Here is a 27231-nt window from a genome sequence, read left to right as displayed (position 1 = left end):
AATTACCACATAGTTCTTGACGAGTACACACCTATGATGACCTGGAAGGTGTGGTTCAAATTCAGAACAAATTTTGAGTTTGCAGCAGTTCAATACAACCGGGGCTATCCCCTTTCCCTCCTATTCCCAGCTCCACGCATGCCACAATGAGCCATGGAGCTGTGTGTAGTTATCCTTACCTTAACACCAAAACCCCATCACCACCACCCAACGCACCGCTGCCCACGGGCCATCCCTCAAGAATGTTCACATGGATTGCACAATTTACCAGTGCCAGAATGGAATTATAGAAGAGGCTCAAGAAGGTCCCAGTTAGATTTAGGACCATCTGATAGAGAATTCTGGGGTTTTGAATACCTAGAGTATGGGTACATCATTAAGCATTAGTGATAATGGGGTTCAAATGAAGACCTTTAATCAGAGAAGAGTCAAGCAACGAATGATACACTGTATAATTTGGCTCTGAGATTCCAAGATTCTAGCCAAAAAAAAAAAAAAATTGAATAAATTACTTTAATTCCTCTAGGATTTGGATTTGTATGATTTTCAACAAAGAGAATCCATAAACATTTTAGTCAGTGTTTTATGCTTTTGTGTTTTTTAAACGAGCTTGCAGGCAAATTAACTACTGATTCAATTCTCTTTGGATTCAGAAGATCTGCTCTTCTCTAAAGTCTATGTAATATTTAATTAGATAGTCACCGGAGAAGAATTTTTGTTATGTCTTCTGTGGAAGAGAGCATGTATGGCATAACACACGCTACACACACTATCTAAAACTCACCTCCCTGCAGCCTAGAATTTGATCTGGAGGGAAAGAGGAGGGGAGATAACCATTCCACATTCCCTACACTGTTACCTTTCAAAAGACAAGGAAAGAAGTGGAAAAGAGTGACACATTTCCTCAGAGATTAATTTGTGACCATGACTTTTCTTAACCAAGGGAGAAAACTGTATCATTAATATGTTAAAGTTTCCAGACAGGAAGAGTAAGGTAAAACAAAGGAGAAGCAAAGTTGGAAAATGAAAGAATTATATATTCTAGAATCTATTCACAAAATGTAAATTCCATGAACACAAAAATTTTGTCTTTTTTATAAGCTGTCACTATCCCCAGCACCTAGAATAATACTTGCATATGGTAGGTTTGCAAAAAAGTTGCTGAATAATTTATTTAATAGCAATTAAGTGAGAATAACTGCATGTTAAGCTATTCTGAGTTACTTTCATGACCAAAAATGGTAAGAAAATCTCACATTGCTCATGCAGAGTGAAAAGATTTTAACTTCAAAAAATTAGCACAAATGGGCTAGCCCTACATATCTATATGCAAAGATCAGAATATTTTGCGTAAGGTAAGTGGAAGCACTGGTCTATTTTAAGAGTGGAAAGCTTTACAGAAAGAAATGTACAAGGGAATATAATATAACTGTAGGACTAAAAACCAGTGAACAAGTTTCCAACTGACTGACCAATTTAGTCTGTATGAAAAATGGAGCAATTACAAGAATAAACTAGTCAAGAAAAAAAAAAGACAGTTGGCTTAGCAATTGAGGTCCACCGAGATCTAACAAACTCAATGATTTTAATCATTTTTATAACCTGGATCAGAGTTGTGAAGATTCTACTGATGAAATCTATCATGCAACACTGATAGGCTGATATGTCATAAAGAAACCTGCTATCCTCATTTTGCTTGTAGAGTTAAGGACTTTAAATTAAAAGCAAGACAGACACTTTTAAACAGTTGGTAAATTTGACCTACTCCAAAGAAAAGGGCAAAAGGAATTTACCAACAAAAATCAGACTTGACTTCTTTCTAGCTTAACCCCTTGGGAACAGGTGTTCTGCCCCTCTCAGTTTGCTCACTTTTTGGCTTCCCTCATTTACACCCCCCACATTCATCCTTTCTGCTTTATACGTTATTAAACTAAACTAAATCTTTTGCCGACCAGGAATTTCCGTAAAAGGACTAACTCCAGTTATTTCAACTACCATAAGTAAATTTATTCTTAGTTCTAACTTTTCTGAACTAACTCAGATAACCAAAGTGAGAGAAAGGTACCTAGAAGCAAATGAGGCAGAACTGGGTATATGTGTTATATACACAAGTATTTTGAACAATAAACAAATATATTTTAATTCCCCCCGGCTATTTAATTAATTTGAACAAGACAATGACTTCAAATTGTTTCTTTTTAAAATATGGAAACATACCTACTTGGCCAGTTGCCACAATGTTGATAAATTTGGGGTGCTGATTTACAGTGAGGCACAGAATATCATCATTATGTTCCTGATAAAAACTCTGAGTCCCTATAAAAAAATAATTTGGGAATTAAATTTGAAAGTCAAGGGTGTAAGTCAAACACACTTATCCAGAGCAATAAAACAGCACTATTTAACATACTTGCTTATTCAATACATATTTTTGAACACTTAATATGTGTCATCATTGTAAGGATGGAAAAATAACTCAGCAGTTGTTAAAGGAATAGAGCTCTGAAAAGCATAATAAGCCATGCAACAGAAGGTGGAAAACATCAAGCGCCACAAGTGTTAAAGACTGAAATGTTATGGGAACTTGTAGCTTACGGCACTGCTGAGCAGACCCCATAGGCTGTGTAAATGGGAAGGTAGGTGGGGAAGGGCATTTCAAGTAGAGGAACACTTAGAGCAAAGGTACAAAGGCAGGAAACTATTGGGTATGCATACAAATGGCTTATTTGGCCTAAGTCATGAAGAAGAAAAGTAATATAGCTGGAAAGGCAAACTGAATGCCAGATTACTAAATCATTGATTTATTTTGTAGTCAGTGGGGCGGTACTGAAGATTGCTAACTGAAGAAGAAAAGTGATCATCTAGCAGCAGTGACAGTCAAAAGCCCTTCACAGAGTGTGATCATGCAGGAAGTAATGCAGATGGTTGGTACAAGTAAAACAGAGAAAGTGGAAGTGAGTTCAGAACAGCGGGCTGGGTCCCAATTATAGAGGGACATCCCAAAAGCAAAGACCAACAAAAATAAAACTATCTAATGTTTAACAAATTTAATATTGCTTAATTTAAAACCTCTTCTTAAAGTGAAATGTTTCATATTTTCCAGGGAATTTGGTTAAAGGAACAGGTACTTATATGTGCTATTGGCTAAGTTTGTAGATCAACTAGCAGAGCTAGACTTCCTCCACTGTGAACATAACAAAGTAGCCTAAGGCGAGAGACCAACTGAACGGAACTGGAGCAGATGCCTAGTCCTCCCTCAGTCCTCTCTGTACATCCCATCATTAGTAAGGTGATTAATTACAAATCAGGAAATTAGAAATAAAGAAAATTACAAGCATAAACATGAAAGTATATTTACACATTCATCTTCTAGCTGTGCTTTCTTACTCTGCTCTCTTTGAAGGATATTGGATGTCTCAATTAAAGAGGACTTTCTAAGTGGTATTTTTACCATGTAGAAATTATTAAATGGAATTTTATTATTATTAAATGGAAATTCATCACTAATTTATGTGTGATCTTGGTAAATTCTTGAGGAAACCAAAACAGAAAGGCCACAGTGATGATTAATACTGACCAAGGGTTGGGGATTATACCTCACATAATTCACTCTTTACCTATTCAGAGTAAAGATATTAAAGGAAAGAGAAATGTCTGGACTAGAAAAATCTGATTTTATTTTTCAACTTCCAGGTTCTAGAAAGTCTGCAATTACATGGAGCAAAGAATACAAATTAGATTAATTACTGAAATTAAATACTGAATGTCACTAGGATTATACAAAAAATGCTTTGTTTGGGTACCCAAGCAAAAAAGATTATTCAGTCCATTTATGGGTCATCAGATGATGGTGAGGGATAGTAACTTGCTTTTAACAATACAATCAGAGTTAAATAAGCATCAAGAAATATTTTCTCATCTTTTTGAACTAAACAGCCACAGGTAAGCAGCTTCTTTAGTTATCTTCCTAACACTTCAGAAAGAACACTACTCACCCTCCTCCCTCTTCCCACATTGCCCCCCCCCCACATATTCCTTCAGCCACTATCACAAAAAAAAAGTAGGTAAGCCATCCATTTTTATGTTAAGGTTATGAAGGAATAAAGTCACAAATGGTTTCACTATAAAACATGGTTTCAACATACAGCACTTTCACTTCTAATAGAGACCTATTAGCACTTTGCATTTTGAAATCCTTTTCTGCTATGTTATACTCTCAATACTGTAAATTGGGTTACTTGAAATGTTGGTAGAAAGTTCTAAAGTATGAATATTTATATTCCAGACTCATAATTATACTTTAAAAATTACTTAGTTTCAGCATAGTTTTACATGTTGGATAAAAAATTCTAAATTAAAAAAAGCGGAGAGTGAAAAAAGTCAGGGTTTCCTACCTGTAGCAACATTGTGCAGAACTCCAATAGATGCAGTGTGGTAAATGATATCATCACCATCATTTAAATAGTGGACATTATTCCTACAGTCTCTGCCTCGATAGCCAAAAACAAGCTCCAATACAAGGTCCTATAACAATGAGAAAGACAATCTCTGACATCTAAATGTTCACTATTGTTTTGTTACATACACTACTGTATACAGTCAAAGTGGAGGATGCATTTTGATGTTTTACATGCGTCAAACATAAAATTAAGTCAGACATATTTGTATATGTAATCTGTTTGGGGCAGCTGAAATACACTCCACACTTTTCTATACAGTAATAAAATGAAAAGGATATCACAAGACCTCTGCTTCCAAGAATTTGTTTTTAAGATTTCATGTGTTAAACATTGGGATACTTTGTCCAAAAGATGAAAATTTCAATTTGTGATCACTGTTAGTCAAAATATCTAAACTGCATATACAACTAATGATAAATTAAGTCCACGTGATATACTTTTTAAGGATTCACAGAGTACATCAGCAATGGTTCACACCATCTCTGATAACTCATGCTGAAGTTCTGGCAGATAATTCTGCTGCTGGAAGTATCCATTTTCAATCAACTTTGTAAGGTTTTATGCTTTATTTTTGACCTAATTTAGCATATGTTGCTGTTAGCTACTGATACTAGGGCTATGAAATGCCTGGGAGGATGTTTCTTCTGGGTCAACCACTATGGAAGCTTTCTTTAGTTGGAAGCAGAGACAGAAAGGGAAGCAGAGACTTCACTGAACACTGCAGTGACTAACTCACACATGGTAATAAATATTCCTGGCTTGGTATAAATATTAACCTTCAACTTATAAAGACTAATAAAAAATTGAAAAACAGCATATCAAGACTCGGATTTGTCAGTTAAGCTGACTTTACAATCAAACAAAAAATTATTCAATACATTTATTTTCATAAAAATTAGTAACAAGATTTGAGTGTTTGACAAAAAGGAAATAAAAATAACTCTGGATACATTTTAAAGTACAAGTTAACAAGGGGGAGTGGGTTTTCCTCACCTCTATGGGTCTCTTTTTCTTGCCAACATTGTTTGTTTGGAGTTTCTCTGGCTGTGGTGGGGCCCTGCTCACAGGGGGCCTGGAACAGGGAGGTGGGATGAGGAGAGGCACACACCCCTGCCGCCTCTGCTGAGCCTCCCTCCCCCGCCCTCTGGAGAGAGACATCTGACACACCTTCATAAAATTGAGCCCACTCTCTGTTCCTCCCTAGATCATATCCTCCTTACACACATCTAAAGCAGGAGGGTAGAATGCAAATGTTATTTTAATGTTATTTTATTCAATTTACTTTTAATTTCTTTGGTGTATAGGTTTTATAATGTAAATAACAGCACAACAGCACTCTGCTTATAAACAAATATCCAAAAGTTAGCTCTATGTATAAAAAACTTAATGGGGAGCATTTATCAACAAAGCCTGCATTATTGTTTTGCACTGTCTATCTCAGTAGGTACTCAATACATTCTTCCTGAGTTATTTCGAAAGTATTTCTGTGAATTTTCTACCCTGCTGGCAACATAAAATATGTCTGAGTTCAAATTTTTGCTCATTACCTGCTCCTCCATGCCCTTTACTTCCTCTTCTTCCTGATGCCCCTAGTTCGGTTAATGGTATCACCATCAGTTACTCAAGCAAGACATTTTACAGTCACAAAGTGTTGCAAAACACGTACTTCATAAAAGATAATCATGATCACTGTTGGCTCCATTTCCTTCTCTTCTCTTATTCTCACCGTTTACTAAACATTACCAGCTTTCCCCATACAACAGTTCTCAAATCTCATCCCCTCTACTGTTTCCACTATTAGTCTGGGATCTATTGATATTTTTAATGCCCCACTAGATGCAGAGTTCCCTTTTTGAACAATTTAAATGTGGAGGCTCTTTCCTCAAACTCCTTTTTAAAAAATCTCCACATCATTTAGTTTATTTTTATCTCAGACAGCCATTATTCAAATATTTAATAACCTGAACACTGAATCTAAATCAATCAAATCTAAATGAATCATGTATCAACTCTTTACTCCAAATTTTAAGTTAATGTTCAATCTTTAACAACTAAGTCAAGAAACAATACCAATGAACTTTCCTGTGGAAAATGCCAAGATTTATGAATAAATCCATTAAAGGCATAAAATATATTTGCATTTTGAAAATGATTTTCAAGTTATGTAAAGTAAATGAAGTCTTACAGTTTGAACATGCAGTATAAAATAAATGTATCTTCCTATGGAATATGAAGCAATAAATAAAACTATACAAGTATAACTGGTGCAAAAATAAAATGCACTTACAAGAACATACAACAAATTTTTAAAATTGCAGAAATTTTGATTTCAAACCTTTTTGATATACTTTTTAAATGTCTATATGGAATAAATATATTTGAATTTATATTTAGCATTTATAATTATTTCTGCTAAGATAATTTTAAAGAATGATAGCAGTCTTGTCTTTTCTTTCAAGTGAATTTTGTTGGTGAACTATTCAGTGTTATCTGACAGCTCTACTAAACAAGTGATTTTTATCTATATAATCCTTTGTAACAGTTAAGCATATTTTAATTTTTTAAAGTTAATTTAAATAAGATATTGTTTACATAAAATTACACAACTTGAAAACTAGATAAGTTGAATGGATACCATTTTGGTTACTTATGTAGCATAAATCCAATAAATAAGATGCTACTCATTACTGATTTCAAAGAAGAAAAATGTGGGAAACTGAAGAGAGGTAAATAAAGCATACCAAAGAACATAGCTCATTAATGGTAAATATGAAAGATGATAAAAATACAAAAAATGGGTCTCATCAAACATCACAGAGAGGGATTACCTGGAACCTCTTTCCAGCAGCAGATAAAAAAAGAGAAGAGATTACAGCACAACTTTGAATTTTAAATACTTCTATAATAAAACAACTTCACAAATTTAATACAGAGAAACTATATATTAAAGGACCGTTGCTTTTTATTTGTTACTATATATGTGAAAAGATAAGTTATTCTATTAACAGCAGGGAAATCATAAAAAGGTTGAAAAAGAAAAATAAGTGAGAATTCAACACAGTCTACGTTAACAGCAAACATTAAAGTCTGTCACTTTAATTTTCTAATTGCAATCTGAATTTCAAACAAATACTGAAGCTTAATTTTAAGAACAGGCTGTGAAATGTTAACAACTGAAGGCCAGTGGCACTGTACTAAGGAGCCTGTATGAGGTGCCCATGCTCCTCCCACACTGACCAGAGAGGTACCCCCGGTCAGTCAGGCAGCCCAAGTCACTGAGGACTTATGTTGGACCTGGGATTTTGCTAGTAAAGGAGGTAACTTAAAAAATACAAAGTTCCCCTTAACAGCAAAATGATAAACAGAAGTGGAGGGACTCAGAGATGTCATCTCATCTGACCTCCCACTCGAAAGAAGACCCCTCTACACAGCCTCAGCATCTCTTTGTAGCACCAAAGGCACATGGTCATCTAAATTTCCCCGGAACACATTCTGTGCTGGGGGTCTTTTCTATACAAGTGCTGCAGACCCAGGGTAGCAACAGCAGCTAAAAAAGTTAGTTCCTTGTTTTGAAACATGTGAATCCCAGAGCAATTAATTACTCTTTATAGAAGTGGTTTCCAGTGTTCCTTCATCCTGTGCCTCCTTCTAGACCACTGTAAACTGTCAATGTTGCTTTAAAATGCAGGTATCAATCAATAAGTTATTTTATAATCAATAAGCTATTTCAGATATGAGGATGGATATGAATGTTTCATTTCTGTTAAAATAGTGTAAGATTTACATGGGCCTCTTTTGCAGTGACCTCACACTCGAGACTCTTATCTTTGTACATACCACTTGTTTAAGAAAGATAACTGATCCCCGCTGTCTTCAGGAATAAATGAGTGCCTAATACCCGAGTTTCTACAAAAACTGGTCTAAATGCTACTATCTCCCAGGGTTTTCCTGATGGTATCTCTTTGAAACTTCTAAAACAGTCTAGCCAATTCCACATTGTCCTGTTTCAGACACTGAAGACATTTTCATCTCTCTAAAGGCAGGCAGGTGGAAGAGTACCCCCAAAGAGCCCTTTCTTGTACATACCACTTTATTAAACATACAAATATCACTGCCCTATGTTAACACTTTTAAATGAATGGCTATCATAAACATACATTAAATATAAACTAAAAGGTTCATAAACTAAACCATATTTTCACTGACATGCCAAGTTAACAGTTTTTATTAGCCTGTAAAACTTAAGGAAAACTAAAACTATCAAGAGTATGAGTTCGTGAAAAGTCATAATCAAATGAAGAACTTCACAACATCTACATGTTGTATATATGGTGTAGGATTTGTTCTATTCCCTTTCTAATTTTTTCTCAACAAATGTAGTTTAATGTTGAAGAGGAAGGAAAAAATAATCAATACCTTAAAATACTGTAAAATCAAAACAGAAGAGAGTGTATTTTAGGATATTTTCTTTAATAGAACACTTACCTTACTATGCCCTGCCTTCAAAAGGAACAAGAAAAAAGGAAACATACATGAAAATTGATGAAGAATAAAATATAGTAACTTAGTAAACAGAATAAAGGCAACATGGTAACAGAATTGTAAGGAAATTACCTAAATTTTAAGTTACAATGTTTGGCAAATTTTTATTAAAAAACATCAGAAATTTGTTTGGCTATTAACACATTAAAAGAAAATTTGCTACAAATTATTTATAGAAGAAAACATACAATTATGCAAGTCCTTTTGGAAAAATTATACTTCCACAAAAGTATCAACCACAATTATCTTCCTTCTAAGCAAGTAAGCTATCTCACAAGCATTTTAAAAAAAGAACTTATAAAATATTTTGTTTCATACTTGATGGCAATATATATATATTTAAAACATGAAACATTACTTATAAAGAGCATATCTCCGCATCAATATATTCAAAGTTGGTAAAAAAGGTCTCTTAATTTTCTTCTCCCATGATTTATTTTTTGAAAATAAGGACTCAATTGTGACTCACATTTGACTTTTGCCTTGGCATTTTCAAAAGAATTCAACAGAGGTGAGTTGGAAAACAAAAGCAAAAAGAATGCAGCAGAGGTGAAATTGTAAAATTAATTAAAAACAAAATACAAAAAAATTTAAAAAATAATTTTGATAAAGTTAGTTGTAAAAAATGCAAGCTAACAGCAAAGACTCAATTATGACAGTGTTAGCTTTCTCATGAGCAGTAAAATATTTCCATCTGTGACAGCTTGTCCTTCAATAATGGGGGTGGAGTTGTGTGGAGGAGAGAATGAATCTGTTTCACCATGAATGACAGACTATCTAGATTTCTGATACCATGTATTAATCTGATAAATGATAATTTTTCTTTAAAAAAAATCAATAAATGAAAATGATTTATGAAAACCTCTAGAGTTCTTTCTTCGCTATATGCTTTTTGCTTTAAATCACCTGTGAGACATAACTTCCTTTAAGAAAAATTAAGCATTATCCTACAAATACTCTTAATTAGGAACACCCACATATGCATACTTACTATGTATTTGCTGAATTGATATATAGGTACTATTTATTACTTTGTGGATATATATTTTTTTTTTATAGAGGCATGCTTTATTTATTTATTTGTTTGTTTGTTTTGTTTATATATGCACTGGGTACAGTCAGAAGCGCGGGAGGGCGAGAGAATTCACCAGAGCCAGAGCAGGGAGCAGAGCAGGCAGAAGGACCGAAGTACACTGCTGAGGGGAGCAGCGGGCGGCAGGAGAGGTCTGCGCGCCATGCGGGACCCTCTGCCGGTGGCCGGGGAGCAGCCGGGGATCGAACCGGTGCCGCAGAGGCCGCGGGCAGCTTCGCAACCCAGCGCTCAACCGCTGCGCCACCGGGGAGGCCCTACTTTGTGGATATTTAATTTCAGGAAGTGTTTCAGCATTAACCTGGTATCTCCTCAATTAACTGTATTTCACCCAAGAGAGGGATGTTATTGGTGAAGACCTACTACCTAAATTCTTTATATATATTATTTCATTTAAACTTGGAAGTAGTCCGTATTTTAGGGATTATAGTGCTCATTTTACCTCTGAGAAAATTGAGACTTAGAAAGAATAAAATGTTTTTAAAGGTCACACAACTCTCAGGTGATTAAAAAAAAAGAATATTTTAATGGACTCCAGAAACCATGGCCTATGTGATATATGATACCCCTTCCCGCCAAGTTGCTTCACCCTTGAATCCTGTGCAAGTATTTACATGATGGTGTGGTCAGCTTTCTTGAAATATACATCTAATTTAATTATTTGTTTCTTTATATGTGATGACTAAATCAGTGCCCACTCTCTCTCCCCTTTCTGTAACGTAACAACTATTATGCCATCAGCAAACCCTGCCCCTGGGAGAGGAGCTGTGAAACATGACCACCTCAACAGTCCATCCAGAACTTTCCTGGGAGCTCTGGATTGGGATGTTCAACAGAATCTTTGCTTCTTCCTTTTCCAACACCCCCACACACCTCACTGTTTCCACCTCATACTTTGCATTGGGCAGTCAACCCACAGGTGCAAACTCAAATTCCTCTGCTAAGGCTTTCTTAAAGTATTTCTACCCATTAGGATTGTCCTCACTGACTATACAATCACTGGAATTTTCTACAAATTTTGCTTTATATTGAGTGAATTCCCTTTCATTTTGATCTTTTCCCTCAAATACTCTTAATTTCTCATCATAAAGCTTTCCTTGTCACAGCTTTCTATAGAAGAGGTCAATGATACGTCCCCTTCCCATTCCCCCTTTGTTCCTCACCGATGTTTCTGGATATCTTTCTTTTATCATTTTGTAAAATGAATTCCAAGCCATCACTGATCCACATGCATGTTCCCTAATGACTTTTAAGCATCAGGTTTACAGCTCCTTTCTTGATATGTCACCCAGCTCTCTCTCTTCCTAAAATTGCTGTGCACATGTTATTTTTGATTTGCTGATTCTATATATAAGACCAATAATTACCATTATAGGAGAATCATACTTGCCAAATTTTTGAAATAATGATTTTCTATCCTCACTTAAGGGCATATGGATGGCAAGATCTTTTTAAAATTTAATCATATCTCTGCTCATGTGCTTCCTAAAATGTACTTGGTATTAGATTCAATGTTTATTATCCCCTGTAACCTCATCACACATATTTACAAAAGCTAGCAAGTAATATTCCTTTAATCATACAGACTTCATAGAGCGGCATCATTACCTAAAACTACTTGGAAAAGCTAGTGTCACGTCCAAAAAGTGTTTTATTTTTGACCCAAATGTGTTTTTAAGAGGTGTTGGGAACTGTAAAATGAAAGCATATCACGGTTAGCTTTTGTAATATTTCATTCAGTTAATAAATTTTTAACATCAACATCTTTTTTCTTCATCTAGTTTTAAACTTGATTATTACCTCTCATCAACTGAGGGTTCTTTTTGTTGCAAATGAGGCTTGATTCCAAACATTGGGCGAATATTGGTTGATAAGGCTCTGATGGTGTAACTGATTTCATTCTCCCTTGTAACATCACTGTCATAGCCTGCCATCAAAATATAAGACTTACTCTCCAAGTTATAACTGAGGAACCCTATTATACAATAAAGTGGATAAAGTATGAAATTGTGTTATAGCCCAATTATGAAATAATATACCCAATAAAAAAGATGTAGAAGAATATTTAATATGTAACAATGTTTTCAAAGTATTACTAATGGATAACAGTAGGCCATAACTAATTAATTCCATATGATGCCATTTTTCTTAAAAAAATATAATGTATATAAATGTACAGTTTGGTACAGTATGGGTATACTCTAAAATTTTAACAGAGGTTACCTCTGAGTGGTCAAATTATGGATGCTGTAGTTATTTTTTCTTGCAAAATGTATTTTCTAATAATTCCATGATGAGCTGGTATTATTGGCATATTAGGAAAATAATCAAAATTACTTTAAAATGATTCAATACTATAAAATTTAACATTATGACTACCATACATTTGTAGATAAAGAACATCTAAGTTATCAATACATACCAGCCTGTTATTTTTGACTCACTGAACCAATTCTGGTGTTAAATAGACCAAAAAAACTAGGCCATGACTTTTGCAGTTTAAATCAGTTGTCCTAATTTTTTCTGTTTCTGTTAACATAAAATATTTCAAAATGACATACCCCCATCTTCTTCAGAATCTATATCAGATTCTTCACTATCACAAGGCTTTTTTTCTCGGTAGCCCTCCATTTCATTTGTCCAAACCATTAATGACATATCTGCTCCTCCTAAGGTGACCAACATGCTGTCATCGTAAGTCCAGCGAACATTTGTGACATGTGTACTGTGGGCCACATACCTCTTACACTTCCCAAATTTTCCCTAAAGATAAAAAAGATTCAAACAGTTTCTGAGAAATTCTATTGCCTGAAAACTTTCAGTTATAACTTTGAATTTCTTAATACATGATTGGAAATTAATCAAGGCATTTGTTAAAAATATAAAATTATTTAAACTCACTAGAACAAAAAATAATTCCCCAAACCTGGTGAAGACAGCACACAACTAATGGTATCAGACATTACTAGTGTCATGGGATAACTGGGAAATCAATTTGATATTCTGCCTCAAAAGCATAAAAATGTTCTTTTACTCACCCTTTAGGCGTATATGCTAAAAATATGCAAAAAATATTTAGCACAGTATTTACTTATAGCAATGAAAAATTTAAATACTTAAATGTTCAACGGAGTAATGTTAATGACAATGTACACACACACATATCTACTAAAATCAATGATTATGCAGATATATTACTGGAAACAGATACCCAAACTGAGAAAGTCAAGACCTAAGTATATATGTACAACATATGGCCATATTAACAAAAAGTAATTACCAAATATTTTGGTCTATACCCATGTAATGATCTTTGTTTATAAATTGTATACACAGGAATGTATTTTCTTTTAAATATCAAGAAAGTGTTACCAACAACTTTTAAAACTAAATGCTAGCATTACCAAGCTATGAAGTGAATTCAGATCAAGGTGCCAAAAGGTTTTAGATGGACATCTTTTCAAGTATGTTAAAAGTAAGAAATGTCTAAAACATAGTGATAGGTAAATCAGTGAATTCTTTGGAAATGATGACTTTAAAATTGAAATAACATTGTATTATAACACTAGTAGAGATTCAGGTGAGCATCATTGAGAATCAACATGTATATACTACATAAAGTTCACAGCTAAATAAAAACTAGTTGAAATACAAAAAAAGGGAGTTTCCCGAAATTTTGTGGTTCTTGCTACAATGAAGTGAAGAAGGAATCTGTGGACTCATATCTAGAATCTATTCTCAAGGTATCTGTACCACTCATCTAGAATGCTGAAAATGAATATTTTAGCCAAAAAATGTTTTATTGGAACACATTCTTATTAACTAAACCACCTAAGTATATCCAAAACTAGATTTGTGGAATATTTTTGTGGGCACCTGAGTTCTCTCAGAACTTGTAAACTTATGTTTCATTTCAGTACTGATCTAAATATATTAATAAGAGCAGTTATTTAAGAGCTCCACGAACTGAACATTGTAACATGAACTTAGTGCCCTGTTTCCAATTTATCTTCATGTTGGTATCAGATTATAACATATATCTAACTTTGTAATAATTAAATAAATGCATCTGGATTTAATATACAGATTTTATTTTAGTGGTACATGAAAGTCTAATGCTTCCAAGGAGTCTGCATAGAGGAATGCTGTAAGAGAATGGAGCAGTACACAGCAGCATGAGCATGCAGAACTCCAAAGAATCTTTACAGTTTGATTTTAGTATAATTGCAACATTCATCACATTAGATTAGTATTATTTATTTTAATTGTATAGGCATTGTATATTTACTGCTTATGGTATATATTTAATCAAAACAATACCAAAATTATTCGTCAAGATTAAGGATAAAAATCCCCTTAATTCCTCTAAAAGTGATATTTGTATTACTCAATATTGAGAAAACTTAAAACAATATGATATATAAGACATGGGATTATAAATTATATTAATGCTTTTAGAGAAAAGCTATAGACACACTATCAAGAATGGGAAATATAATTCTGAACCTTTTGTATTATCACCTCACATCTTACATATGTAATAGCCATATTTTATAGCTATTATAATAGCTTTTGTAACTATTATATTTGGAAGAGTTAAAAATAAAAACACATACTTTAGCAGGATATCTAAATAATTTCACAAATCCCAAATCATCTCCAGTAGCTAGAACCATTTTGTCACTGGTGAGGCAAGAGGCAGTTACATCTGTGACTTCTCCAATTACTGGCCAAATTCCCTCACTGCATAAGCCAAGTACACCTGTCCATGATGCCCAACCAATTTTTTCTACCTAAAAAGGAAAAAAAAAAGCTGTAATATGTAATACTTAAACCAAAAAATAACCAAAATTTGAGTATTTTTCATTGTAATTACATGTAACACAAGAAAAATTAAAATTTTAAGAAAAACAGCTAAATTGTTAGTTCTCTTGGTTTTGTAGTTTCCCAAGTCTACTAGTTTCATCATAAAAAATTTAACATATCATTCAAGATGTACTTATATCTACTGTGTGTTCCAGATATTGAACATACAGTGATTGTAAGACTTTTTACTCTTAAAATAATCAACTTATTCTTACATCTCATGTCTAAATTTCTAATATGTTATAAACATTTTTTCCAATTAATTGTTACCTGAAATTAAGAACTTTTATAGTCTCTGTCTTATTCAGCTTTCATGTTAAATTTGTTTTGCCTCCTTATCTGTGTCAAAAAATGTTAATATTGTCAGGCACAAAACCAAACACGCTTTCTCTTTTCCTTTAAATATGAATTCACCAACAAGCATCTTAGGTATACAGCTTCCAAAGGATTTGAGAAACATGAGTACTCCTATCTTAAATGGCCTGCTAATTCATGCTTCTTATGCTTTGAGGACCTAACTAGACATGCAAGCAATTTATTCCTTTCATAATACAGTATCTCCTTTCCCTATCTACATAGTCTGGACCAATAAAATAAACTCACAAAAACAGTATCCCAAATTCAAAGCTTAACAGGCTTGAGAACAGGTTTCACATGTAACTAAACAGCGGGAGGCAGCATCAATTTCCTAATCACTCTTACTTATAGCAACATTACAAGCACTGTGGTCTTCCTACCTCCACACTGGGGATGGTTTGTTTTTTCCCTCTAGGAGCTTCAAAGAACAACTGTTCTTTAGCACCTGTGTTGACCTGTAAGAGCTTTCCTTAAAAAAGAAAATTAAAAAAATATATACATATAAAAATACATATAAGTCATATGATGTCTAATAACTGGGGAAAATGAAGTTTAAACATAATAATTTTCTTCTTCTGCACTCAAATGTAATAAGAACAATTGATTTTTTTTTTTAAATACTCAGAAGTGTCAGTTTTGTCAGTGCAGAACAGAGCTAAGGTATGATTTGGTTGTTTACCTTAGCTTTAAGGTAAGATTTGGTTGTTTCCAAGAGCATGAGGGGCAGAGGCATCTGGAGGAGCAAGCCTTCTTGGGAGCCAGGCCCCACAGCTGCCCCTTTGGGCTTAATCCTTATATAAACAATTATATTTATAAATGGTTTAACTTTTGCATGTGTACATATGTAAAAGCTACTTCTGTTTTATGTACACACATAAAAAACATTTTTTAAAAGATTTATTTATTTATTTATACAAGCACTGGGTACAGTCAGAAGCGCGGGAGGGTGAGAGAATTCACCAGAGCCAGAGCGGGGATCAGAACAGGCAGACTGATGAAATACACTGCTGAGGGGAGCAGCGGATGGCAGGAGAGGTCTGCACGCCATGTGGGACCCCTCCTAGGGATCGAACCGGTGCTACAGAGGCTGCAGGAAGCTTTGCAGCCCAGCGCTCAACCGCTGCGCCACCAGGGGAGGCCCATAAAAAAACATTTCTAAAGCTATCAGAAACAAATTTTGGAAAAAAGTAAGCATTTTGTTTAGTCGTATTTGGAAAAACTAATTTATAATACTAGATTTATGTAGATAAATATGTGAAACAAAAGTCCTTAAAAACTGAGCATTTAAAATCTTTAGCACTGACCAAAATTTATTATACTGTCATATACTTGTACATTCTGCTGAAAGAGTAAAGATACTCATTAAATTATGTATGCTATGCAATTATGTATGTTATGCAATTATGTCTTAATATTTTTAAGAAACATATTTTATTGAACAGAGAAATAACATTAAAATCCTCATTAACATGTTTTCCAAATTTTGAGCTATTATTTATGTCAAACTTACCTGACAAAAACCAGGACGACCAATTAAATTTTTGCATATTTATTTTACAAATTAAAGAATTTATCATTTACTGTAAAATCACTTGAAAATACACTAATAAGTGCTAAAAAGTCTGAATTTAGCATTAATCTTCAGACGTAAAATAAAATAGTGGAAAATAATTTTGAGTAATTTTCTTTCACTGTGATTTTGAATCCCTCCGTTGAATCACCTCTTTCTCTTAAGTAGCTATCCTTAATCAGTGAAAATGTTACCACATAGTAAGTTTTTCAGTTCTTACCTCTAATATCCCAGTCAATATGGGTTATATAACTTGTAGCGCCTTTGCATATTCCTACTCGTTTACTACTCTGCACATTATATATATCTATAAAGTTGTCATGGGATGCAACAGCAAGGTATTTCCCAGAACCTATAATAGAAATATATTTGCTTAACATTTTCCACCTTTAGAAATATTTTTAATATTCTACAACTAGTTAATTTTATTAATTTTTTTTTTTTAGGAACTCGTTGTTTGATAAGTTATGACAAGACGTGTCAAATGACAAATAGTAAATATATTTTTAAAAGATATGCATTATAATTAACAAAATGAAACAAAGTTTTTTAGTGCCATGAAGTAGTTTAGTGGAAAACAAATGTCAAAAATTATGCACTATGTAATTTGATATATTTTGCATTTATTAAAAAAACCCTCTTTAAGATTAGAAAAAGCAGAAGTAAACAAACATAAGTAAATTTAGCCCTAACATTAGTAATTCTTATACATACTAACATCATAGATAATAATGGAAAGCACTGAAGCAAAATTAATGTAATTTAAAAAGCATTAAGAATATAATGAAAACGGCCATCAACCACTTTCATGTTATAAATGAAGAAGCTGAAACTCAAGAGAAGTGCCAGGGCCTTTCACACAGAAAACAGAGCTGGCACTGAGCCAATTACTTTGACACTGACTTAATACATAGTTTCTTTCTTACCACCTGGTTCTTCCAGTCAAAAAAGTGAATTTCTGAGATAAAACGGTACATAATAAAAATTACACACTGATATGTTTACTCACTGCAAGACCAAGTTAATAATCAAATATGACTATGACTGCAATGGAATCTTACCTGGTGAAAATCGAATATCTGAGATAATATCTTTTCTGTGGTGAAAAGATACAAGGTCCTCTAAAGTATCTGCATTTGCCATTAAGAAACTTCCATCATTGAGCCCTACAGCTAAAGCTTTACCATCAGGAGAAAAACAGCAACATCTCCCACCTAAAAAAGAAAGAGCATTTATCAGGCAATTCTACAGAAAATCTTTAATTCTTAATTTCAAAGAGGATTTCTATATTTACTATGGCCTCAAATCAATATTACAAGTCAAAGGATGCGCATAATTAAAGTTATCTATTGACTGAAATCAGAGGTATGAAATCCGAAGCAGTAATTACAAACTATTGTCCTCTTCTGAATGTAACAAAAGAAACTACTGATATTTTATCTTTAAAGAAATTAAGTTGATTAGAAGGGATGAGAGATTTTTAAGTAACATGAAAAACAATGACGTGGAAATTCGGGAGGGAGGTTACCACCTTTTTAGTTTCCAATAAATCAAATTTAAGAAGGCCATCTTTGTGAAAATGCTTTCATATTTTAAAGACTGGCATAGGCAAGGTTGAAGCTAGGAAGATCAACACATGTTCCAAAACTGCACGTGAAGAAATGATGATGTTAATATTATTAATTTCAAAAACTAAGGGCTTATGCTGTACTGGCAAGCAGAAAACACCGGCTTATCCTGACCACAGGGATGCAGCAAGCATATTTAAAAGTCCAAAGAAACGTGCATAAAATTTGGGGAGGGAGCATGGGGCATTTTTACAGAAAGAAGTCACCAGTTCAGGTTTTTAAACTCTCACCACAATTCCAAATATGAGTAGAGACAGCTTCTACTGAAAGACTGTTACAGAATGAACTGACACCTGGTCATCTAATTAACAAGTATACATTCATAACGAAGAAATACAGCATTTGATTCCTGAGATCTGAGTCAAAAGATGATGATGATGATGGGCCTCCCTGGTGGCACAAGGGGTTAAGCACAGCACTCTGAAGCAATCCGCAGCCTCTGCAGCATGAATTTGATCCCAGGGCACAACCCACAAGGTGCAGCAGACCTCTCAGGTCTCACCCCGCTGCTGCTCCCCTCAGCAGTGTATTTCAGTCAATCTGCCTGTTCTGTCCCCACTCTGTCTCTGGTGAGTCCTCTCACACACACACCCCCACCGCACCTCTGCCCTGTACCCCAGTTCTTTTATACATAAATAAATAAATAAATAAATAAATCTTTTTTTAAAAAAGAGAGACGATGATAATGATCTGGGCTAGGGTGAAGTGGTGGAGGTGAGGAGAGATCGTTAGGATTTAAATACATTTTGAAGACAGTGGTAGGAATCTGACCAAGTAGGAGTGAAGAGAAAAAAATAATCAAGGCTAAAGTGGTATCATATTGAATGGTGATGTCATTTCCTGAGACAGGAAAACTTAGGGGAGGATGTGTTTGGTTTTGTAGCCATTAAGTTAAGGTGCTTAGGAGAAATCCAAGTGAGACACCAAGGAGTCAGTCTGATATATTAATACTTTTCTGGAGCTCAAGGGAGAGAAAGCAACATGGGGGGGTAGTAGCATACAGACAGTAACAACCATGAAACTGGATAAAAGTTTGCTATTAACTTATTGCTTTTCAACACCAAACCCACCCTTCTTTTTCCTACTCTGTGATGCTGGATCGGGACTCTATAGACATTTTTCCTTTGACAGCGGACGATTTTTCCTAGTAGAGCATGCTGAGGGAGTTAAGGGGGTTGTGTAAGGTCAAAGCAGGAGGAAGGAACTTTTTTTTCTTTCTAGTGTGCTGGAGCTGGTGGATCAGTGAGGGGACAGGGATAGGTGGGGACAGGGAGGGCGTATTTTCTCAGCCACCACAGCAGAGGGCTTCCTAGATGAGCCTTCTGGCAAGTTTCTTTTCCCCTGGCAGGTTGTGTGTTCCTGTGGCACCTGCTCCCTCTCCAGAGATGCGAATCTCAGCCTGGGGGAAGACAGGAAGGTTCATCCTTCCTTTCAGTTCATTCCTTGTTCATAGTTCACTAGACCTCTAGTGATAGGTGCTTTCTGCAGTTATTTCTATACTCGTAGAGTCCACTTTTACCCCTTTTAGTAATTAATGACCTTCTATTAACGAATACTTCTTCACAGTGCTGCATCTTAACCCCTTGCGCCACCAGGGAGGCCCACTAATACTTCTTCAAGTTAAATTTTCAATTGGTGTTCAAGTTACTGGGAGGTGGTTTCTGTCTTCTGACTCATACAGAATTGGGACTGAAATTGTCACTGGAGAGGATCTTTGGAATTGACTTAGTCACGCAGGGTTATGGGCTTGTTTACAGTGCTGAGCCCCTGCCAACAGGAAACAGGACGCTAACACTGGCTAACAAATAGTAATCTCCTGCAGATGTATGTGATCAAGTATCCACTTAGTAAGATAAAGTAACCACCAAGAGGCTGCTGTACTTGACCACTTCAAGAATTCTGTTGTGCAAGGGATTCCACTGAGTGCATGGAACATTTTTACAGAAAGAAGTCACAAGTTCAGTTTTTAAACTCTCAACACAAGTCCAAATATGAGTAGAGAGAGCTTCCAGTGAAAGACTAAACAAACCTCTGGCAGGGTTGATATTGTTGAAAATTAAATACAACATTTAACTGTGTAGATTGCAAATTTATAACATCAACTGAATGGGATCATTTGCTTGGACTCAGATAAAACTGAAATGTGTTTTAAACTGCTGTGTTCTCTGAGTCTCACTGGCCTTTGCAAATAGTTTGTTCTCCTGTGCCTGAGAAAACTTTCTGGAGCAGATGACTTGCAAGGGAATGCTGAACCTTCTGAAAAACCACCACAAGCACTCTTCTGCTGTCACCAGACTCATAATTTCAATCAAATCCCAGCAAGATCTAGGGCAGAAGGTGGTAAACTTTTTCTTAAAGGATGAAATAGTAAATACTTTCAGCTTTGCAGGCCTTTTGGTTTCTCTCACAACTACTCAACTCAGCTATTATAGTTCAAAAGCAGATACATAAATAAGCGGGCATGATTGTGATTCTTTATCTACAAAATCAGGAGGTGGGGTGAATTAGATGCATGGGTGCACCCTGATGGAGAGGGAGGAATCCAAAAGTTTAGGGAGGTAAAAGTGTTGAGATAGGTTTTTCATATGTAACCTGAATACCCATCCACCAAACATACCTCCGAAGTCTAGAAAACAATTTCTTCACAAAAGCATTGAGAAATTCATAAATCTAAGTGCAACACCCATATCTTTGAAATGATCTGTGACTGTTTTCCTATGGAGTCAGGAGTAAGAGATGTCACTATTAATATGGGCTCCAGGATTCAACAGGGACAATCTTGGCAGAGCAGAGGTCAAGAAGCAGCACTCAAGAGTCTTTTTCCAAAATGGGCAGCAGACATGTACTGAAAATATTAATGTTTTGGCCTGTGGGGATTTTTATTTGTGGTTAATAATGGTGTCTCTAAGAATGAAACAAGTAAGCAGATACTAGATTAATATTTGATCTACATAACAGAAAGAAACTCCAGGTCCGATGGCCAAAAACTTGACCTAAATCACTAAAATGGAAAGTCACAGATTTTTAACCAGTCTTCAAACCTAAGCCAATTCATAAACAGGTTTTCCCCATTATCCCAAAGTAAGATATTCTCACTTGATATGATTTGATAAGCTATTGTGGGGGTCTGGGAACACTATTACATAGAAAAATATTTCAGAATTCCCAGACCTCAAAATTACGTGGAAAAACATTTCATCATTCCCAGACCTCATAAAACAACCTAACAAACCATACATAGCAAATAGGGAACAGTCTACTTTTAGATAGCAGGGGAAATGTGTACAGATGGCTCCCAACTCAAGATGGCTTGACATAGGATTGTTCAACTTTATCATGGTGCTTGAGTGGAATGCATTTAGCAGAAACTGTACTTCAAATTTTGAATTGTTTTTCATTTTCAGTACAGTATTCAATGAATTACACGAGATACAATACTTTGTTATAAAATAGACCTTGTGGTGGATGACCATGCCAAACTGTAGGCTAATGTAAACGTTCTACGCTTGTAGAACGGTAGGTTAGGCTAAGTATGATGCTCAGTTAAATGCATTTTTCACTTTAAGATTTTTTCAATTTACAATGGGCTTGTTGGAACATAACCCACATTAAGGCAAAGGAGATCTTTACTCACAGACCATGACTGAAGGGAAGGTCAGGTCAGACTGAGAATGGACCTTGTATCATACCACAAGTATGTAATGTAAATCTTCCAGAATCCATGGTCATTTACTAGGATGACTGAAACATCCAAACTTGCAGGGCTTATTACACATGGGCTCTGAATTGACACTAATTCCTGAAAACACAAAGTGTTGCTATAGCTTACTAGCAAAAGGGGAATCTTGAGGTGATTGTGTGATAGATGGAGTCTCAGTTCAAGTGTAAATTGCTGTGGCCCCTCCCAGATTCCTGAATTGGAACAGATATACTTGGCATCTGGTAGAATCTTTTATACTGGCTCTATGATACATGAGGTAAGGGTCATTCTGACAGAAAGAACTAAGTGAAAACCCTTGAAATTTCCTCTCTACCAAGAAAACATACCAGAAGCAAAACCACAAGTCTGAGAACTGTAAAGATTAATGACACCACCAAAGACTCAAAATATGCTGGGGTGAGGATATGTATCACATCACCATTTAAACTTCACTATCTGGTCTGTAATGAAATAATATGGATTTTAGATAATTTCAATGCCTAATAAATTTAACCAGATGGTGACTACAATTGAAGCTAGTTTTCCAGATGTATTCAATCTTTATTGGAAATAATTAACACCTCCCCTAGCATTTTGCATGCAGCTATTGCCCTGATTAAAGCTTTTTTCTCCATACCAATTTGTAAGGAGTACCAGAAGCAGTTTGCTTTTACCTGGCAGGTATCTGTGTACACCTTGCCTCAGGGCTATTTCACTCTCCTGTTCTCTGCCATAATATAGTCCACAGAGATCCTGATCATCTTGACATTCCACAAGACATCTCAATGGTCCACTAAATTAATGACATTATGCTGAATGAATCTGGGGAGCAGGAAGCAACAAGTACTTTAGATGCCTTAGTAAGACACAAGTAGATCAAAAGAGTGGTAGATAGCCCCACAAAAATGCAGGGACTTGCCACCTCAGTGAAGATTATGGTGATACAGGAATCAGGAATATGTCAAGGTATTTCCTCCAAGACAAAAGACAAGTTGCTGCACCGCCCATCACTGACTGGTAACAGAAGGACCAAAAATGCTTCATAGGCCTTTTTGGAAGCAACATATATCACATTTGAGTGAGCTATTTCTACTCATCTATCAAGTCACTTATAAGGCTTCCATTTTCTGGTAAGAACAAGAAGAGAAAGCAAGCTCATCTTCCACTGGGCCTCCTGACTCAGCAGATCCAATGGTACTCTGAGGGTCTGTGACAAAGAGGGAGGCTGTACAAGTCTCTGGAAAGCTACTAAAGGTGAATCATACCGCAGATTTCATGGATTGGGGAGAAAAATTCATGCTCTCCTTCAGAGATAACTATTATTTTCTGTTGAGAAGCAGCTTATGGCTCACTACTTGTCCTTGTTAGAGAGTAAATTAAGTGTCTAACTATGGAATATCAAGTGACCATGGGTACTAAGCTAATAATGAACTGGGAGTTACATGACCAAGCTAGCAAAAGACTGGGTTTAACAGCAATCTATCATCAAGCAGAAACAACACATAAAAGAATAGGCCTGGATAGATCTGGAAGTTACAAGTAATAGGCATGAACAGGTGACTCAGAATCCTTCAAGAATAAATCCTGCTGCCATACCTTTTCTTTCAATCTATACCTATGGCCTCATGGGCACCCTTTATGATGAATTGACTGAAAAATAAGAAAATTAAGTGACATTTACAGATGTTTCCATATAATATGTCAGTATTCACCTGAGACCAATACAGCCTTGACAACAGTGAAGGCAAAACCTCCCAGTGGGCAGCCACTCAAGCAGCACACATCATTTTCCACTTGTACAGTGAGATGCCCAGATGGGCAGGTTTACAGTGATTCATTAGCTATTGTTGATAATATGGATGAAGATTTAGGGACTAGAAGAAACAGGATTGGAAGACTGGAGACTAGAAAATACAAGAACTAGATGTGTGGGTGAAACTCAGAAAGGACCAGGCTGTGAAGATTTTGTGTCCTAGGTTCCAGGATGCTCACAAAAGGGTATTGAATGCAGTGGGGGCCCTCCTTACTCAGAGATGGATAAAGCTGTATGTCTCTGTGCACATCAGGCAGCCTCCTTTCTTAGCCACTGGCAGCTGCTCAGTGGGACCATTGTGGCAAGGATGGAGTCTATGCTTGGGCTCAAAATATGGACTGACTACCAAGGCTGATCTTGCCACCACAACTGTTGATTGTCTAATGTGCCAAGAGTGGACACCAACTGATCCTCTGTTAGGGAACCATTCCCCAGAGAGCCCTCTCAAGTCATTGGAGGCATGCTGTTTACATCGGACCTCTTCCTTTTTGGTCGGAGAGAAGATTCCTTTCCACTGGAACAGATACGAATTCTGGATTTGCCTTCGCTGCCCCAAAGTCTTCGCTAGCATCACCATTGGTGGATACATAGGATACCTTATCTACCATCACAAAATTCCATGCTTCTCATCCAGGAATTTATTTCACAACAAAATATGGGAAAGCATTAGGCTGAGGCCCATGGAATTAAGGGGTTTTATCACACACTCTATCACTCAGAGATAGCTGCTAAGAGAGAAGCAGACTGGTTTGCTGAAGACTAATTTATGGCACCATTTGGGAAACACCATCCTAAAAGACAGACTGGGAGTCTATCTTACAGGATGTGGTATATGCTTTGAATCACAGACCACCATGTGGTGCTGTCTACCTCACAGCCAGCATGTATGGATTTAGAAATCAAGAGGAGGAAGTGGGAGTGGCTCTCTCACTATTATGTCTAACAATCAATGTGCAAATTTTATTATGCATTCTGGTAATGGTGAGATTTGTTGATTTAGTCTTAGATCCTATAGGAAGGGAGAATGTTTTCCAAGGGCACACAACGATGTTTCTATTGTACTGCAATATGAAACTGTCACCTGGCCATGTGGACCATGTCCTTATACCAATGAACCAGCAGGCAAAGAAGAGGGTTATTCCTCATGTGGCTGAGTGATCAATTCTGATTAAAAAGGGGAAATTGAGTTACTGCTGCATGAAGGGATAGGAGATTCACATTAATGCTCTTAGTCCTTCCAGGACCAGCAGTAAAGCTTAGTGGAAAACAATAGCAACTAGAGAAAAGAGAAAGAGATGTTGATATTTGAGATCACTCAGTAACTTTGGATCATCCCATGAGTGAAAAAAAAAAAAAAATATATATATATATGGCGCGCAGACCTCTCCTGCCGCCCGCTGCTCCCCTCAGCAGTGTACTTCGGTCCTTCTGCCTGCTCTGCTCCCTGCTCTGCTCCCCGCTCTGCTCCCTGCTCTGGCTCTGGTGAATTCTCTCACCCTCCCGCGCTTCTGACTGTACCCAGTGCATGTACAAACAAACAAATAAATAAATAAATAAAAACATGCCTCTATTAAAAAAAATACTAAAAAAAAAAAAATATATATATATATATATATAGTGTGTGTGTGTGTGTACTGTTTACCTATTCTTTCAACTTAATGTTTAGGGTAAAAATCTTCAGGAAGATGATGACTGAATCTGAGAGTAATTTATATAGTCAGCAACACTATATAAGAACTTTTCTGCTTCTATCAAGGGTAAGCGCAGTTCTTTGGGTAGAAACTTTCCAGCTAGAATATTAACATAAAGGTTAGTTCTGTAGTTGTACTGAAGTTCTAACTGTATAAAAAATGCATATGGGTGCTAATTAGACAAAGGGGCAGAACGTACCAGTTAATTATTTATTTATTAGCTTTTAATTCTAAACCTACCATTCTTTGGGCCTTATTGAGGTCTTTTCTCTTTTGTCACCTGATGCTAAATTTTGGCAATTAAAAGTGCTTACTCTGTAAGTCCAAAGCAGGAAAAGATTCTATCCTTCTTTTACTATATGATTTTGCCTGTAGAGTCAGGATACTGGCAAAGGTGGGCCTGGCAGCATTCTCCACAGTGGCGGCCCCCATGGAGATCTCTAGAGAGATTCTCTACTGCCACCATAATAGCCATAATGAGTCAGCTGCGATCTGCAACCTCCAGCAAGATGCTCTGCCAAGACAGCAGCAATCCTCAGAGTTTACAGCCTTTGCTCTCAGTTAAGTTTGCCTCTAAGCATGGGGCCTCCCTGGTGGTGCAAGGGGTTAAGTCTCAGCACTATGAAGTTATCTGCAGCCGCTGCTCCCGTCAGCAGTGTCTTTCAGTCAGTCCACCAGTTCTCCTCCCCACTCTGTCTCTGGTGAATCCTCTCACCATTCCCCACACCTTTGGCCTACACCACAGCTCTTGTATGCATAAAAACAATCTTTAAGGCCTCCCCAGTGGTGCAGTGGTTGAGCACTGGGCTGCAAAGCTGCCTGCTGCCTCTGCAGCACCGGTTCGATCCTTGGCCGCCGGCGAGGGTCCCACATGGTGCGACAGACCTCTCCTGCCACACCTGCTGCTCCCCTCAGCAGTGTATTTTGTCAGTCTGCCTGTTCTGCTCCCCGCTCTGGTGAATTCTCTCACCCTCCCACACTTCTGACTGTACCCAGTGCTTGTATAAATAAATAAATCTTAAAAAAAAAATCTTAAAAAAAAAAAGTTTGTCTTTAAGCAGTGACCTGCCATTCAGCTCTGGCAAGCTTTTCCCTCACACAGTGACTACTCTCTTGGCTCCACTGAGGCATGATTCCTAGGGCAAGCTTCCTCACCATCGACAGACAGGGTTCTGATTGTACTCACACCCTTTCACCCTTTCCAAACAGTTCTGAGTGAAGTTAGGCTTCACTCTCCCTCAGCCACTCAGGCAAGTAGCTCTTTTCAATAGCCTTTTAAGGAGGTGACCAACTTTTACCCTGTTGAACAGAAGGAGACACATGTATATTTAGTGAGGATGTAAACTGGTACATCTATTTGGAGAACAGAATGCAGGTTCTTCAAAAAATTAAAGTAGAAATTCCATATGATCCAATTATTCCACTTCTGGGTATTTACCTGAATATAAAAATACTAATTAAAGAGATATACACACCCCCATATTCAATGTAACATTTACAATAGTTAAGTGCTG

At 36.2% G+C, this 27231-nt stretch overlaps 1 protein-coding gene across 2 annotated transcripts in view; it reads right to left on the bottom strand.

The window, feature by feature from the left end:
• The window catches only part of EML5 (EMAP like 5), a gene marked incomplete at both ends in the record, with an annotated part of 117208 nt that overhangs the window by 19100 nt on the left and 70877 nt on the right, over positions 1-27231 (bottom strand). The window contains 9 exons of one of the 2 annotated variants that reach the window (XM_084240585.1): positions 2218-2316; positions 4395-4524; positions 5454-5577; positions 11893-12019; positions 12654-12855; positions 14709-14885; positions 15696-15784; positions 17106-17237; positions 17947-18099. In XM_084240585.1, coding sequence (XP_084096711.1) covers positions 2218-2316; positions 4395-4524; positions 5454-5577; positions 11893-12019; positions 12654-12855; positions 14709-14885; positions 15696-15784; positions 17106-17237; positions 17947-18099 — 1233 coding nt within the window. The remainder of the gene's footprint in view (positions 1-2217; positions 2317-4394; positions 4525-5453; positions 5578-11892; positions 12020-12653; positions 12856-14708; positions 14886-15695; positions 15785-17105; positions 17238-17946; positions 18100-27231) is intronic. The other variant, XM_084240586.1, reaches the window with a different exon arrangement.

The sequence above is a fragment of the Talpa europaea genome, assembly GCF_964194135.1.
Source record: "Talpa europaea genome assembly, chromosome: 8".
NCBI lineage: Eukaryota > Metazoa > Chordata > Mammalia > Eulipotyphla > Talpidae > Talpa > Talpa europaea.
Note: the sequence above shows the minus strand (reverse complement) of the source record. Positions and strands in the feature narration are given on the sequence as shown.